Source organism: Patagioenas fasciata, chromosome 2, assembly GCF_037038585.1.
Source record: "Patagioenas fasciata isolate bPatFas1 chromosome 2, bPatFas1.hap1, whole genome shotgun sequence".
NCBI classification, from domain to species: domain Eukaryota; kingdom Metazoa; phylum Chordata; class Aves; order Columbiformes; family Columbidae; genus Patagioenas; species Patagioenas fasciata.
This window is the reverse complement of record NC_092521.1, coordinates 65,619,381-65,637,611: the sequence shown is the minus strand read 5'-3', so window position 1 is coordinate 65,637,611 and position 18,231 is coordinate 65,619,381. Positions and strand designations below refer to the sequence as shown.

At 39.7% G+C, this 18,231-nt stretch overlaps 1 protein-coding gene across 1 annotated transcript in view; it reads right to left on the bottom strand.

Moving 5' to 3' along the window:
• Positions 1–73: 73 nt before the first annotated feature.
• The window catches only part of LOC136097897 (dynein axonemal heavy chain 5-like), a 170,365-nt gene continuing 152,207 nt past the window's right edge, over positions 74–18,231 (bottom strand). The window contains exons 73-76 of the mRNA XM_071804333.1: positions 17,707–17,839; positions 8,150–8,358; positions 3,079–3,300; positions 74–1,818 (exon numbers count right to left, since the gene is read on the bottom strand). Of these exons, the coding sequence (XP_071660434.1) occupies positions 1,600–1,818; positions 3,079–3,300; positions 8,150–8,358; positions 17,707–17,839 (783 nt within the window). The 3' untranslated portion in view covers positions 74–1,599. The remainder of the gene's footprint in view (positions 1,819–3,078; positions 3,301–8,149; positions 8,359–17,706; positions 17,840–18,231) is intronic.

Here is an 18,231-nt window from a genome sequence, read left to right as displayed (position 1 = left end):
ACCTTCAGGAATAGTAACTAGCGTACACTCGTTGGGGAAGGTCAATGTTATACTATGTCAATGACATTTCAAATCCAATTAATGTTGTCAGATTGGAAGCAGCAACTCCACTGAACAGAAGGGCAGGACAGAGCAAGAAAGGGACACAGGGAGAGGAAGACATTTCTTTCAACAATAAATTCTACATCACTGTACTGTAATTACATGCAAAAAGAAAAAAAAATGGGGTTTTCTTATAGGATAGATTGGAGGCTTTGGTTGGTTGTTTTTTTACTAGTTATAAGAAGTCTTTTCTGGAACCAGGTGACTATATGTTCTTCCAGTTCTGTATAAAACGGTAGCTATCTTCAGTGAAATACTGTATGATTTGTCTGTCTCTTCTGCAATATGGCCTGCTTTCTGTTCTGCAAGATTTGATGTTTTCCTAAACTGACAAACAGGGATTAATTATTGAAATGAAGATGTCAAAGTTCAAAGCAGTTATTTCTTTGTATTTTATACAGCAGAACAGTAAGTGCTACAACATAAGTACCTACAGATTTTCTTTATATAGCATTTAATTTTCTCATTTTACTTGTCAAAGAAAGGAAGTGATGCAGTTTCCACACAGCTTAAAATGTAGTGTTTACAAGGAGAAAAAAGTAATAACAATGTACTCACTGCAAGTCCTTCTTTCATAACATCCCACAGCAATTTTTTTTGTGTTGAATTTGTGCTAGTGAAAAGAGCCAAACATGTTTTCTGCCAATAGCAGAAAAAAGTAGTAGCAATCACCCTTCAATTACAAGGTAGACAGCAACGGTGGTAACACACAAAACCACAAAAACTAACAGATCCAAACTGGTGTTCAGATGTGTTCACTCTGAGAATTGCAAAACTTTATTCTCACTAGTAATGGGGGGGTGCACATCTTCCTTATAATGGGAGATAGGTTTAGAAATTAGTTAATATGTGCAAAGATAAACTTGCCTGTTTGTACACTTCCGTGAATGTTTTGCATAAACAAGTGATTAACCAAGGCAATGGTAGCATCCATTAGTAAAACTACCCACTAAGTTTACAAATGCAAAATCAAATGAGCTGCGCCTTGGAATACGTGCATATAAAGTTTTACCATACGTTTAATTCACTTGTCATTACAGCTTCAATAATGCTACAGATGATAAGTTTTCAACTACAAAACTGAATTTGAAAATAATTATCTTATATTGTGAAGTAGTCTTGTATTAAGAAGAAAAGATAACATCTACAAAAGAACCACCATAAATGTCAAAGCAGTTGTCACTATCATAAGCACTTTTTCCTAGTGTTTCCATAATGAGCAAGCTAGTTGATTATATTCTCACTTGCATTATAACAGCTGCAAATTTTACACCTGCAACTGTTTTCCCTCTGATATTCCCTGGTTAAACACATCTACTATTTTTGCTGTGAACAGAGTAAACTGATCTATGTGCAACTAACACAATCTCTGTACATCACTTGCTAATTCCCATAGCCTGATGAGAAGGTAGCCACCACTTAGTCAATGGCAGAAGTCCTACCAGCTACAGATTAATCTTCCTAGGTGGTTCTTTCCTTATAGCTGTATGCTGGCCCTTATTTTGAATTGCAGAGCAGTGCAACCCCCCGTAATGTCCAATGATCAGGATTCTGCGCCGTTTTCAGATACAAAGAGAAAATGTACGTCAGATCTGTTCTACGAGGTTTTTTGTAGACAGGGCAGGAGTAGACACTTCCGTCTTGCTTCTTCGGGTCACGTAGGGCTGACGTGCTAACAGCATACACGTGGACTACGGGAAGACTTGTGAACAGTACCTGGGAATGTTAAAAGAGATACAGAGCTTAGTATTAGAGAAGTAGGATAAGGTGTCTGAATTCCGAACACTAGAACTCCATTCAGTGATGGCCTTCAGCAAAAGCTCCAGTACCACAGCAGAAGCGCACACCAGAACACAAGTCCTGTGCTCACTGCTACATTGGTCTAACTTTAAGGCAGTGGCAGCTAAGGGACAACAGATGTCAGGAAGCCTGGAAGAAAAAGAAAGCAGCAGAAACTTGGAAAACTGCACCTCATGGAAGCAGATAGAAAAACAACAGGGTGGTTCTAAGAGGGAGAGATGCCATTGTCTTTCCTCCTGTCCTCTGCCCCTTTGGCTAGTGTTCCCCATTCTTTCCCTACCTTCTGTTCCCTGAATGGCAGGACTGGACCTACAAAGGCCAAGCTGCATTTAGCAAACCTCCTTGTTAACTTTGCACTGCTGGCAGTGCAGCTTCAAAGACCCAAGGTGCCTCCTGGCACAGACTAGATCCCTTCAGGTTTTCCAGCATTATAAAATGTTTATTGGCAGTGGATAAAAAGAAAGACCCAAACCCAAGAGCAACACGGAGGCTTGCTGAACACTCCAGGGCACTTGAGTAAACTTCAGGTTTGAAGGTGTTTTCACAAACCAAGCAACAGCTGTCACCAGAAGCTACAGCTGGCAAGCTTTGATTTGGAGCAGTTTGCTGTCAGCCAGACACAGAAGGGCTTTACCTATGGAGAGGAATTACCTCAACTCCCAATTTCAGGACAGTTATCACTGGTTTGGAAAAAGTCAACAGCAGCTTTCCCTATTCCATAGTGAGGTTTTAAATTTGCCTAGTCACATCAGTCCTACTACTCCTTCTCCTATTCAAAAACTAATGCCAGGGATTTCTAGTCGTTCAAACACTGACCTCCACAGCAGCTGTCATCAAACCCAGTCCCGGGCTTTGGAAGTTGTGACAGGGTCACACTTGGTCAGTCAAAAGAAGGCTGACCATGGGTTACACGATTTTATTCAAACATAGCTGTGCTTCCAGGGCTCCAGAAGCCAAGGAGCCTAGCATCTCGTCTGCTCTACAGCAGTGCATCCTAAATTCATTTTCTGACAAAAGTCTTTTCATTCATTGCTGGTGGGCAAACACTCTGTCCCCTGCTCAGCCCTGCTAGTGTTCTACCCTCTTACAACCTGTTGCAGGCACTCAGAATCCTTCCCGCTGTTCTCTCAGTACATGATGTTGTGCCACAGTCAGTCATGCTCACTTAATCCTTACCTTTGGTGTCGACTCGACGAGCTTGCCATTCCTGCGGTCCCAACCTGCCCCTTCCAGGAAAAGGCCATATATGTAAACCCCACCGATGTCAGCAGGAGGAGGGCCAACAACATCTTCTTTCATCATCTTGGTCACTTCATTGTGTAAAACAACACTGTCCAGTGTCCACCCTTTTGCTAAATTCATGCGAGTTGTCTCTTGCCTCATAGCAGTTAGGAATCCCTAAAGAGATTGAACATGACTTAGAGGGTTTTAAGAAAACCTGAACTTACCCATTTTCAACTTTTTTCCCATATAAATGACATCAGCAGCATGAAACCTCATCCCACAGAATCCATGTAAATATAAAACTAAATTCAGTAGTGTAAATCCAATGCTTTCCTATACTTCCCCAGTACCATGCATTCTTATGTATTTGGTGTGCACGTGTTGGTGCTAAGAAGCCACCAAACCAGCTTATTCAATGTATCAGAAGCTGCTCACCTCACATCCTACTGTACAACCAGACAGATGGAGAGAGGTTTTACAAGGCTGCCAGATTAATGTGTTTTGTGAGGTTCAAAATACAGGTAATTGCTAAGCCACAAATAGCACTGGTATTTTTGTGCTATTTACTCATCTTTTCTTATACCAAATGCTCTCCAGTCAACAAATCATGAAACACTTTGCAGAACACAAAGGGAATGCAAACTGGAATCACGCAATTAAATAGTGAAATGCCCCTGCCACTTTGCTCAGTGCAAAGCCTTAATATACTACAACAACGTACTATTCCAGACATGGGTAAGATAAACTCACAGCACTTCAGCACCACAGCATGAAACTCACTCTGGGTTCTGAAGAGCTACAGTCTCATTAGTTACAAGCTGTCACAAGAGAAGCCAAGCTGAAGATGCTGTTTAGCTTCTCTCATACAACTGACTGTCCATGCGCACACACAATGCAGGGTATGACAAACACCTTAGACCTAAGAGACAGGAAGGTAGGCTGCTTTGCACTTCAGTCAACATGCTGTAGATATACACCTAATTTAACTTATGGAAACCCATTTGCATAGCTGGGAGATGAATGAATAAAACACCGAAATTGAAGATGCAAGAGCAAGGGGGACTTAACTGAGAAGGACAAAGAGGAAGGAGGCAGATTTCAGAGCAGAGAATCAAGGTATGTGGAGATTGAGATGGGGGAATACAGTGGCACACGGGGAACTCACACAGGTGGGTATCATAGAGCCAAGAGCACAGCTTGGAAGAAATCAAGAGCAATGAGGGAATTGAACATGCTTTTAATTTTTCTTCAGTATCCACAGTGCAGGATGCTCTGCTGAGCTACTGTCAGGTCCAAAAGAATAGAAAGAAGTCAGATGCAGAAACATAAGCACTTTGGTTTACTGAATCAGAGGCCACGCTCTGGCTGATGGGACTCAAGTGCTTGTTGCACATGCTACATACTTTGTAGCTACACAACACCCTTCAAATTATGAGAACGTGAGATTACATTCATGAACTCAGATGTTTCTGTTAACTGACATCGGTTTCTTCTCATTAATATCATTCCAGAGACCCCAGGAGAAGAGTTTTAAAGAGGTTTTGTGATAGCACAGATAATTGTAATTGCGTTTGAAGTAGTTGAGAACTCTAGCATATAGCTAAGGGAGACAGGATTAAAGGCCAAATTCTTCTATCAGAGATGCCATTAAATGAAAGCAGAACTCTTGCAGTTAATTTGAAGTCTTTTAATTTGTAGAAACATGCTAGTACCAATAGTTTAAAATATACAAAGTGCTCACTGCCAGAAGGCCCCAGAGGGCTACAGGATCCCAGATAAACTGAAATATTGAAGAAAGAAGAGCCTGAAGAGGACAAGCAGAGCAATGACTGCATTAAGGGAATCAGTTCAAAGACACTGTGGAAACACGGGAATAAAAGTACACTCAGAGCTGTGACTTGTCTTCAGGGATAAGATTTAGACTGCAGACTATTCTTACAGAGATGGCAGGACCTATACGCTGCTGTCTGCAGTGGGACTTGCAACACTTATCTGCTCATTTGAATGAATCCTAGACAGTGTTTAAAGTCTGCAGCCCTGAGCTGGAGGCCCAGCTGGGTATCCCAGAGTGGGCGAACTGCACAATGAACTGCAAGAAAGAGTCAAGTGGCTTGAGGTGCCACTGTGTGGCTGAGGGCTTGGCTCCCCACAAACCCCACTGTCAGAGACACAATGAAACACTTGCCATGACATTTGTTTCGATTCTTGGTAATCTTTTCCCTGATTTTTTTTTCCTTTGTGTGGGGGTTTGGGTTTTTTTTGGGGGGCAGGGGGGCCTGTTGAGATTTCAGAAACAGGGAAAATTATTTCTTCTTTCTTCACCTGCCTTTTCCTGAACTTCTCCATTGACTGAGCAGTGAGGCCACTAAATCTTTGTTCCTTTGCCCTCTAACAACCCAAGCAAACTAACTCTGAACCTTTCAGTGAGGAAGAACCAGGCATCCATGGAAGCCATGACAAGAAACATGGAAATCGGTTAAGTCTATTGCTTTCACAATCATATTCTCTCATTTACCTGGCTTAGGAGGTTCCTTGTTTGTCACTTATTTTGCAGTTTCTACAGTGGGCAAATTATGCCAGGTTTACTAGAATTAAGTGGCCACAGTGGAATGGAGGCAATTGCACTTCGTATTCTTATTAGTATTCGTATTGCTTTGGCATCTAAGGGTCTTAGGCTGAGAGTTCATTATGATAAGTACTATACAACCAGAAAGACAGTTCTGCCTCACAGGGCTTAAAATCCATATATAGGACAAGTGACAGCAACTGGGTACAAAGATGCAAACAAGAAAACGATAAAACAGCATCAGCCACAATGTGGAAATTGAGAGGCAGAAATGAGATATGCATAGTGTCAAGTTTTTTGAGGCAAAAAAAAAAAAAAAAAAAAAAAGAGTAATGTCAGATTAACTTCCAGGAAGGAAGAAAATTCATGGCATTGTCTTGTTTTGTTCACCCCAGCTATCTTGGCTCAATGCAGATACAGACAGGGAATCGGGTTTCTTTCACATAGAAGCCTGAGCCTGCTCTCATTTGTATCACTATAAATAAAGATTAACTTCTGTGAAATTACTGAATTTATCCTAGTGTATAAACAGTCCAAGAGAAGGCAGAGTCAGGTCCTACATTATTTTTTATTGCCAGAACGTCTCATTCTCCCAGTGCTATAAATCTACTTTATTGTCTTGTGCCATCCATGGCATTTATCCATCGACGATAAAGCAAACAGTAAGATCTATGCAGGTAGGCAAATTACAAATTACTTAGGAGCTGCATTTCATCTCACAAACAAAAGGATTTTTCTGACGATTTCTCAGGTATTACAAACACGCCATGAGAACTGCAGCACTAATACTTCATCACCTCAGCTTGCTTGAGAAGATATAAATCACTTAACAGATGAAATACTAATTTTAAACACAGCAATATGACTACTAAAAATAATTCATCAATCAGGAGTTTTTGCTCAGGTGAATTTCTTGTAGAATGACCCACTCACACAGCTTGGCTGGCAGAAAATGGAGACTACAACAATAATCATCTGATTCTTAAGCTTGTGATTGTCAGCACAAATGAATTTTTAAACCGGGTAAGCACATTGCATTTTCAGATTTTCTTCTCTGCACACTGCGTATTGAGGGACTTTTAGAACTAAGTGTTATTAAGTGTTTAATTTTGTGTTTCTGGAGGCTTTCTCACTTACTACGGTCTACTAAATCACAACTTGTTTGGGGACATTTTACTCTGATTATTTGGCAGCTTTTTTGAGAAATGCAGATGTATGGATCAAGAAAGCTGTAGGATGCCCAATTTTGGTTGGCAGTTTTCAGAACACAACCTCGAAGCACAAAAAAGCCAGCTAAAATGGCCAGTACGAAATCTGTATCAGGTGTTGCTCATCCGTAGCACAAAAGCGAACACCAACAAAACCAGAAGCCTGTCAGGGTTCCATCCAGCCTGATCATTGCAAAAGTTACTTAGGCATATTCTAGAGTCTCGCTATTGATGTGTTGCTAACCAACCAAGTATGGAAGCATAACCATTTTCTTAAAACTCCTGCTTTTCTCCCTCGTACTTTTGCTTGGGAACCCTTTGCTCAGGGATTCTTGGAGCACACTTCCATGCTGTAAAGTGGTATCGGTAGACAGCTGGCACAGGAGAGATGATAGATGGATATTTCCCAGCAGTAGCCCTAGAGAATATTTGCCACTGTGGCTTTCTCTACTCTAGGCAGCTGTTTCAGCTAGCTTTTGCATTGCTAACAAGTACTGAGATTAAAATAGATCTTTAAAATAGCTTTTTGCTAAGGCTTCGCGGAAACCTCTTGGCTGGATACTCTCACAATGACTCACTTCCACAACTCACACTTCCCACAAACATCTGTGAATCATAAAAAGCTTTAATGAATGTGGATAGCTGTGCAAAGAAACTACACATCATCTAGGTATGTATTCTTTCTCTTAACTCTGTTCTCAGCTGTTCCCTTTTTTCTGTTTCATTTTGTGCCAAGTTTTTATTTTAGACGGTGCAGGCGAGAGGCTGTATTTTTTTGTGTGTCTCTGCAGACTTAGTCTGGCACAGTTCTGGGGTGGTATAAATAACAAGCCTTCCATTTCAAGGACCTAATTTGCAAGGGTTGAGAGCCAAAGCCAAATCTCTTCTTCCTCTCAAAATTTTGAAACTTACCTTGCTTTGTACTCAAAGAGATTTTCATACAATTAATTAAAAATGCTACTGTAACAGAGGAGAGGAAGAAGGAGGATAACATTTAAATGTGAAAAGATGTATTTACCCAATTTCTAGACCATAATTAAAGCAATCAGAAGTTGAATCCCATTATTTCAGTAGCATTCTTTTGGTCTAGCAAAATTTTCTTCAATAGATGTTGAGTTATCCTACTGGTATGCTAAAAAATGAATTTAGATTACACTTTGTATAATCGTGATTGAGTCAATTTGAAGATCTCTCAAGGTTTAATTTAACTGTTATGTGGGAGTTGAAACGATCAATCTGGCAATCTTACCTGTGGATTAAAGAATCCTGTCATCCAGAACTGGTTTGGTCGGCCATCCTGCAGCCAACTGCTGAACTGCTGGTTTCTTTCAAGAAGCTCAGTGAACCAAAATCCTAAAGTAGCCGACTCCCAAGAAATCCTAAACCATAGTTTTGGGACTCTGGCATCATACATGTTATCCAAAGCATCTTGCAATTCCTCTGACATAATTATGGTTCCTGGAAGAGTAGTAAAACATTCAGAATGAACCTTCCCCTAGCTTGCAATGGCAATTAAAACTTCCAAATGACATTCACAGTCTAATAAACCGTCTTTTGTTGTGTCTTAATTGCACACCTGTTGCACTAAAGTCTTACTAGTTTGCAGTTAATTTGCTCAAACTTATAAGACTTGATTCAAAGCTAAAGGTGACAAGACAAATTACATTTTTCGACTATTTTGATCAGAAATAAAGATTTTTTTTTTAAACAACTCCTTCTCCCTCAGACACAATATTTATATTCATTATATTCACACTGTGTTTGGAATGTGATCAATCATTTAAAACATTTTTATATATTTTAGTGGTTCCTACATACATGATCAATGATAGAGATACACTGTGTAACTCATCTATACCCTGAGCGTGTACTGACAGTGATTATATTAATGAAATTCATTGTTATTAATGATAACTTTTTACATTTCCATTATCAAGATTCCCAATGGCAATGCACTATGTAGAATAAAGCTAGAGGCAAGATTTTATTTTTTGGCAGTGGCTGTGCATACTCAAATATTCCATGCATAGTACTGTTTTTTTTCTCTGATAAAATATTGCCATTTACTAAGACAGTAATTTTTCAGTGACACTCACCATTCCATGTGCCAGAAGTTCATACACCTTATCAATTTGTATTATCAATAGTACTGAGAGCTGGCACACGGCCATGCCGCAGGATGCCTTCTCTATTCCAGCTAAAATATTTTAAATTATAGAAACTGGTCTGGTAGACCTCACTCCAGGTAACTGTTCATGTAATACCAGTGTTCAATGCATCATCGTACACACAACTGCTGTAACTCCGCAAGGACTACATGAGATACCAAACAGGATTAGGTGGCTTCCACCATAGCATAGAACATTCCCCCATTTCAGGGGAAGAAGGAGAATATCTAGAAACCAAACACCAGCTTTTAATTTAGAAGAATACAGGGGCCATTCTAAACACTTGCATAACAGTGTGTGCAAATCTGGTACTTTCTACTTTTTATCAATGGCAAACATGCTTCATTTCATTTCTTCCTGCAGATAATGACCTGCTCTCATTTATATGCTCCTCCTTTCACGCAACAAATGCTGCAAGGAAACCATCAACTTTTACAAAGCTGCAAACATTAAAAAATACCGACTAATTCATATTCTCTGTAATAGCTTCCAAGTCGGGTTCAGAATCATGTTTTGGGATTGCTAAGAATCTCTACAGCACAATTAATAAACCTCCTCTTCGAGTATAAATCTTCTCTAACATACAACCAAGAGCACCAACCCTTAAGAAAGAAGCCACTCTGTGTCATCTCCCCTTTGCCTAGAAAAAATGTACTATTAGACCACACACTCTATTCACCTTCTGGATGCAGAAAAAGTGAAAAAAATCATGCAACACATTGTTGGTTTCAACTTCAGAGCTATGGTAGTGAGGGCAGAACACAAGTGAAGAGCACTCAGTTCTGGGGATCAATACCATCTGAACTAAGAAAGAACAAACTCTTTCATCTCTGGTTCTTCCTTGTTTTCAGGCTGATGCAGCCAACTTGCTCCTGCAACGAGGCTGTGAGAGAGCCACATTTTCTTCTCTGTTCTTGTGGGCAGCTTTTCAAATAGGGAGATACAACCAGCCCCTGCCCCACAGCACGATGAAATCTCTTAGGATGTTCTGCCCATTATGACTCAGAGCAGCTGCTGAGAACGCTAAGCCAGAGTGTTCCTGAGGATGAGGTATGTTCACAGTTCTGGCCTTGCCCATATAGCTGCATAAATATTCCTAGTGAGTGGGTGTCAGCTCTGGCAGTTGGCATACAGTGCTTGAATTTCAGAACTAAATGATATCTGTGGGTGTCGGGATGCATTCCTGCAGCTAAAATACTCCAATCAAAAATAATTTATAAAATAATTGTCAGAAATAAAATTAGTAACACATGGGAAAAATAATGGCGTCTTTCTGGAGAAGGGTGATAAAGGTGATAGAAAAACTGTATTTGATAAATTGGATGAGTAGCACAACACCACAGGCTTTTCACATTCAACTTCTGAGAAGCTCGGAGCACTGGTTACCATATGAAGAGACAGAATGTCCTATGAACTTCACATGACAGGTTTGAATGATCCACGAATCACACAGGCCAGCTGTTTATAGCTTGGTTATTTTTGGTTTTAATTCATGATATTCACTTTCTTGAAGGAAATAAAGCCCATCTGAAAATGACTGACGAAAGGTCAGTTCAGTTAAAGGCATTAGTGTATGTCCATGTTTCCAGAATAATATGCAACCCTACTGTTTGCACAGTATACACAGTTTGGAAATTAGATTGCTTTTTATATTGCCCTAAATTTAAACCATTTTACTTCTAAAGCATATCTAAAACTATCCAATGGCTGTGTAGCAAATAAGCAAAATAAAGAACCCAGTTCTGAGGGTAACTAGTTTTTATTTGTAATTAAAGTGAACAGTCCATTTTTTAAAAATGGATCTAGCTTTAGGGTGACTCATTCAATAGATATAATGCTTTGTATGGACTGCAGCAGGACCTTGCATGATTTAATGGAGTTGACCCTTTTCACTACCACACCTACCACATCTGAAAATACGAATTTGCCAAATTTGGATCTACAATTTGAATTTCACATTTAGGAAAGCCCGTATCTAGACTAGAAAATGTGCATATCCCATTAAAATTAGTGGATTAAGTTAGGAACAAAGGAATGATCTTAAACTCCAGCATGAACCAAAAAAAGCCTCAATCCACTGACTGATTCTCTTCCCACAGGCGCAGATGTGAATAAATGATAACCAGAATAATTACATAGAATATAAATGAGATGCGAGGAAGGTAGTTTCTCCAGCAAGTACAGTTTGCCAATAGCTGACATCATTACAACAGGACTGGAGGATGCCTCTTGAGGACAATGCTTGCTAGACAATGAGCCTGTTAAGCTAGCCATAAGAGTACACAGAGGAGAATCTCTGTGAAAGCATCCATCCATTCTTGACTGTCAGAGTTGCAACTACAAAAGCTGATCTCCTCAGCCTTTAATCCCCACTCAAGTTTACTTCCCAAGCAACTAGGTTTATTATTGGACCAGTCACTCCTTGCCTCCACCACTAAGCTGCAACTCCCTCTTCTTCATTGAACACATTGAAGAGAAAATCCCAACTTGCTTGTAACTTCATGAGCTTTCCTCCCTTTCTGCATTATGGCAACAGCTAACTTGCTCATGCTTTCCCCAAAGAAAGCATTATTTATTATTCCACCCAAAGGTACAAGGTATACAGAGTACTAGATAAAACCAATAAAAGCTAATATGTGTTTCCCGATACCTAAAACTCAATCTTTTTTTTTTTTTTTTGCAAGCTTTAGTATGTTTCTGCTAGCTCAGTGCCCACCATTGCTGTGCTGAACTAAGTCAACTTCTTTGTTTCAGGCAGTTCTTTCAGTATTTCCCTCTTTCTTCACTTGCAGCACTTGGGCACTTCAGCATTTGGAGATGATTTCCAGGAAGCTCTCAGAAGCTCATTTAACTCCACCACACCGTTTTAATCACAGCTGAGCCCTGCAATGCACAAAACTCTCTCCATTTTTTCTTGTAGGCTGCGGCATTCTTTACAGCTGCACCTAACCTTCGCCCTTGTTCTATTTTCTGTTTGTTTCTTCTTTTTCTCGTGCAGAATCATCTAATTTAATTCTTCAGGTCAGGAGAGATGAAAAGAACTGAGAAACTCGAGTAGCATGTGATTTTTCACGTAGAAGCGGACACAAATCGTAGATTCTTTTAAACAGCTAATTCCTTCAGTCACCAAGAAGGCAATTTGAAAGTCACCCTGCCAATTTTTCTGAAAACTTCCCAGCTAAATGCACTTGGTTACACCCACCAAAGGACCAAAAATAAAAATTTTAAAGCAACAATTTGAAGGTAAAAATTTGTGTACATGCTGATACAAATCACTGCCCTGAGCTAGAGTAATAGAACAGGCAGATAAACTATTTTCTGCAATTTGTCCTAAATATGGAATGTGTGTTTCTAAACAATTGTCCTGGCCAACATCATGGTAAGCATGCATAACACTTATTAAGAAGTCCAGAAATAACATGCCACACTTTGTAAAAGAAAATAAGAGGCATTCTGGCATCTTTATCTGGATGAGAAGTAAATAATAGATGAGAGCTGTTGAGCCAAGAGTAACTACACCACAAGACATACCAGTCTCATCCCTTCCATTCCTCAAATGAATTCCCCATTGTTACATTCCATTAATGTCCTCACTGAGTGCTCTTAATCATCTTCAAATAAAATCCTCATCGAAAAGTGGATACACAAGAGATCCCTACAAGCTTCACACACACACACACAGAGTAAGAATTAGTAAGGTAAGAGAAAAAGACCTTTCAGTCCAGAATTTCATTACCATTGTCAGCAGGCCAAACTAAAATTGTGTTGGTCTAGCAGTCTCAAAACATTACAAGTCAAAACAGAACTTAACCAGCCAGTGGGACTGAGTCCATACTCCTTCCCTTCATGGGAAATTACCTTTCCTGTGCGCTCTGGCAAGTCTGATTTCCTATGCTTCAGTTTTTCACCACATAGATTAGAATAAAATACTGGCTACCACTTTTGGGTCTTTTAGAGTTCATTTCTATTCTTCTCGTAAGGTGCTACACATAATGAACAGAAATTCCTTGCAGCAACATGATGCAAACGCTACCATCAAAATTGTAGTGTTCTGAGTTGGAAAAAATAGTGAACCTTTACCTCATTCTTTCAGGGGCTTAACACACAAGTTTGTGTAGGTAATGTAGGAATTCTAAGTGCTTCCTATTATGTATGTAGAACTATATGCTACATCATGTCTACATGAAGTTCTGGGTGTTTCAGCATATTCTTACATGAATGACAATAAGGAAACATGTAAAGCCAACACACTGCTTAGCAATGCAGTGTAAAGACAGTGAGGAGTTAAAGGAGTTAATGAAATAGTTTTTAATAAGGTAGCAAATGAATGACTGACATGTACAGAAACTAGTGAAATGCACCAGTATCCTCAGGGCCTTGTTACTGAGTTATTACTCAGCTTTATCTGAATTATAAAGTTCTAAAAACATTAGAAACACATTAAAATACATATTTTTTTTTTATTCTCCAATACCTTCTGTCTCAATAGTCTCACCTGTAGTTTCTCACACTTCTCAACCTGGCATAAACATATTATACCTGAAACATGCTAGTATATTAATTTTAATGAGTTTTCATGCGTAATTTAAAGAACATGCACATGTTATACATCTGTGTGGGTAAAAAAGAGGGCAAACAGCAAAGTCCCAACTCCTCTTAATAATATCCTTGTTCCTTCCTGACCCTATTATTCTGAAAGCTCTGACTGCCCCCTCTTTCAGTGTAGGATAAGAATAATCTGTGATTTTTTTTTCAATACCTGCCATGTAGGTTATGTATAGTGTGCATTACATGCATGAAAATATTCTAGATTTGTAACACAAAGGGTTCCATGTTGTAGTTGCAGTGGCAATTTTGCTGAAGTCTGGTAGAGCTTCTCCATGACTTCTGAAGTAGATATTTGAATTGCTTCCACTTGTTTTGCCTTCTGTGTTGGTCTTATGGCTTATGGCTCCTGGCTCCTGTAGATGTTTGCACAATGCTTGTCTTGCAAGTACTAACAAAAATGGAAGGAACAAAAACTCTGGGACTGTGGAAAGAAATCTTTACACATTACAAACCATGTAAAAGCTTTTAGAGGGATTCCTGTATTTTCAGGAAATATGTTAACAGGAAAAAGGACTTCTCTCTCCTAACTCTGCAAGTACTGCACAAATAGCAGCGGGAATTCTGTGACCACGTGGGACATATGTGACAAGAAAGGACAGCAAATCCAAGGTTTCCTGTAGAGATTTCACTTCTTCATGAAGTAGGCAGTTTCAAAGTATTAGTTGGAAAGCACAAAGCTATGAGGTATCAGAAAAACATGCCAAGTGGACACAGTTTTATGACCAAAGTAGAATCTAGATATAAATAAATGAGTTAAGCATTTGCTTCTTTCATGACAAACCCTTAAACAGAATGTTAAGTAGGTTAAAAAAATTGGGGTGGGGGGGGGCGGGGGCAGGGAAGCTGTGCTTGTTGCCATTGCAAATGATCCAATACGCACTTCCAGTGCTTCTATAAGGATGCTCCACTGCTGAGATTCATGGAAGCCACTCCAGGGGAACTAGGAATAACTCCTACAGAATCTCTCTTCTCACTATCTCTACTGATACAAGACACATCAGGGTGCCATCAAAACATTTACCACGTCTACTTTAATGCACGGAGAAATAAAGAGAGCCTTCTCAGTCTCAGAGACAGGCCACATTCAGTTCCCCTCTACTCAAACAAACTCCAACAGACAAGGAATAACTGAATATGTCATTAGCTTTTACTACATTTCAAGACAGTGCCTTGAGGTTTGAAGTGCCCACTCCCCAACAGACAGTCAGGGTATCAGTATTCTGTGCCAGAGGCATCTACACTTCCACAGGAGGAAGATAAGGCACGTACACAGGAACTGTGCAGCTTGTACACTGCCCTACAAAAATACAGTCACCTTCTGCCAGAGGCTCAAGATGTGATGTTCATAACCCATTAGGATCTGGAGTTTTGGTTTGAGTCCCATGTCTTACTGCTCCCCAGATGAAAAGATGAGAAAACAGCTCTTCCTTTGTCTCTAAAAAGGTTTCTCGGTTTGGAACATAGCCTCTTTTTAGGTCACTTGGGAGGACAATCACCATTGCTCTTTTCTGATTTATGTGAAGCTCTGCATTGTACCAACTGTGAAACAAATTCTGGGCAATCAATAAGTAATTAAAACAGAACTAATGGTTGGGACATAACTGAGAGTACAAACTGCAGCTACAATCTAATTATTACAATTTGATCCAAAAAAAGTATCCCTCCAGGCAGCGAAGTTTATTGATAGAGATACAGGCTTGTGGGGCACAGATGCCAACAAACATGTTAGACACATGCTGAGCATCTTCACCCATCTCAAAAGCTGAAAACTGCTTAATCTGCCCTCTGGATAGAGAGACAAAACTGGCTCTGCTAATTCTCTCATCATCCCTCATCTTCAACTACACGTGGGCTCTCACTGAGGAGGGGCTTTATATTACCTCAAATGTAACTTAGTGAGAAACAGCAAAATGACAAGGTCCATCTATTCACATCCAACCTGCAGAATCAAATATTCAGAACTCCTTTCACAGAGCTACCTGACACAACATGAAGATGTGCTTTATTCTTAAAACACAAAACTTGTTTTGAATTTGTTTGAAAATTTAGATCTGCTATAAGAAGGTGCTCAGGCCTTCACAGGTTAATGGAACCAGAGCCAGACACATGACCAGGGCAGATGTCAAAATTCACATGACCTGTTTGAGGAGGCAGATCAGGTTACCTCATTGTGAAGAAAAGGGAGCACCTCAGGTGTTCTGAGACTGCAGCTGACTGATTTTGGGGGAAAATCTATTATGGGACAGTCTGGGATTTTCCCCTTTGCTGAGGCAAGAGAGAATGCCTAAAAGTTCTCTGTCCAACCCCTAAGTAATGGTCTACCACATGTACCTGACGCATCATGAATCTGCCAGAAGCCATTAATCGTTATTGTTAACTATACATCCAATTTCATTTTCAGGGCAATTTTTCACTATATTTAACTTGCCTCTCCCTAGGAAAATTATAATGGTTTAGAGGATTGCACAAAAGTTACAGCATTAACTTGATTAAACACCTGGTAGAGGACTGTGCCCACTGTGCAACTGAGTACTAAGTGCAAATAAATTATGTTACTCATCCACCCCTCTGCAGAATATTGTACACTTTGAAACTTCCAATATATCTGTCACAATCAAGGAAAGATTAGTACTTTATTGGATGGAAAGCATTATTTTAATTTGCTTCAAAAGGGACTCTATGCACACATAAAAGGGAACTTTCAGCTCAGTATTGAAAGAGAGGAAAATTGTTTCTTCCAATTGGATCTTTGCATAGGTTATTACAGGATATGGAAGCTAATTAGACTTAGGCCTATTATGAACCTTGTTCCTAGATTCAGATTATAGCCATGATGTTGAAGCATGCATTGTTGCCTCACTGACTCATGCAAATGACAGGAAAAAAAAAATCTCTTTTTATTCTTGTGTAACAAAAATACAAAATAAAAACATCTCCCTTTATGAAAGACTTACTGTCAAAAGACTGGAAAACTCCAGTAAGACAGATCACAGTACTGCTATCACCTGTACCAGAAGGGACTAGTTTTGAGGAACTCTGACCCTGTGGGGACAGTTTGCTGTCTCAGATATTTTCTGCCTCTGCAGCAGAACAGCAAACTTGAGTGACACCTTAACCAGTGGAACTGAACCGTTCCTGTTTGATTTTCATTTATTGTTAATTCAAGAAGCTTGGCTGAGCAACAGTATACTTTCCTTTCTGGATATTTCAGCTCTTGCAGATGAGCAAAATGGGAAGTGAAAACAAAAAGCAGATGGTAACATCATCGTACCTTCTTTTTCTTCACTCCTTTTCTGAACAAATTTTCCATCTGTTTCTAGTCGCCTCTGCTCTTTGATTTATTTTAACTACACTCACCGTTGCTCACTTTCAGCCAAATACCTCTTGTCTCTGAGATACAAAGTGCTGCTGCATACCTCCTGTGATGGCTAAAAGCAGAACCCTATTGTTCTCTTTTGACTGGCACTCCCATTCACTTCAGCTTCCATTTAGAGGCATCCTATTTGGCAAAACCAGTTTCATGAACATCAGAAATTTCACCTTAAATGAGAGTCTTTACCACCCGGCCTCCTGAGTGCCCTGTCTCCCAATTACTTAGCAGCTGCACTTCTATCATACCTTGTTCTATATCATTATGTCTCATCTTAATTTCATAACAGATGCTGGCACATGACTTGAGGATGTAATCCCACAACTGAGCTCCTCTGAACTCTGTAGAGATCCTAGAGAGAATCACAGCAGTGCCGTTGTGCTGTGGGATATGAACTGCAATATTGGAGCACATGGATACAGAATAAATTAGGGTAGAGTGTCCTCAGAGATGCCATCAGGAGGCTTTAAATGCTAGAATTAATAGTCATATGATAAAGAGAGAGAAAAAGATAAAAACGTGGGGAGGGAGAAAACAAAAGAGAAAGAGTTAAAAAAGGGAAGTAAGGAAGGGAAATATTTATTCAGCCATATAGTATAAGCAACCATTATTAATAAATATTGCATCTTTATTATTATGAGTTTTAATAGTGTAACTTACCATCAATAGCCAATTTGAGATCAGTCAGTGTAGTTCGAACTGTTGATAGAACATGTTGCATACGGTCTATTTCTTGATGGAGAAAGATGTTCATGGGTTGAACAGCTCCCATCTTTTGAAGCTGGGCTTTCACCTAAACAAGAACAGTGCAAGGATTATAGAATGTAATCATCTCCTGTGTCCCATGCAATAATTTTCCAAAGCAAAAGGATGTTTTTTCAATTGTACCGGGTAATTCCTGAGGAAAGAAACTTTTATGTAACAGATGGCCAGGCAAGTCCTGTGCCAACTGTAAGGTTTAGCAGACTGTGATTCATTAGCTCACCAAAAGCTCCTCCATCATTGTAAGGAGGGAAAGTTCCCTCTTTTTGAATGGACACAGCAGTTCCTTCTGTCCTTGTTGGGCTGCGGGGTCTTAGATGTTAAAAAGCCCAGCCCACAGTAGAAGCCACAAGATTTGGTATAATGCATGCTATTTCATCAAGGACAGAAGCCCACTGGTTTTTGCTTTGTGTTTTTCCAGAT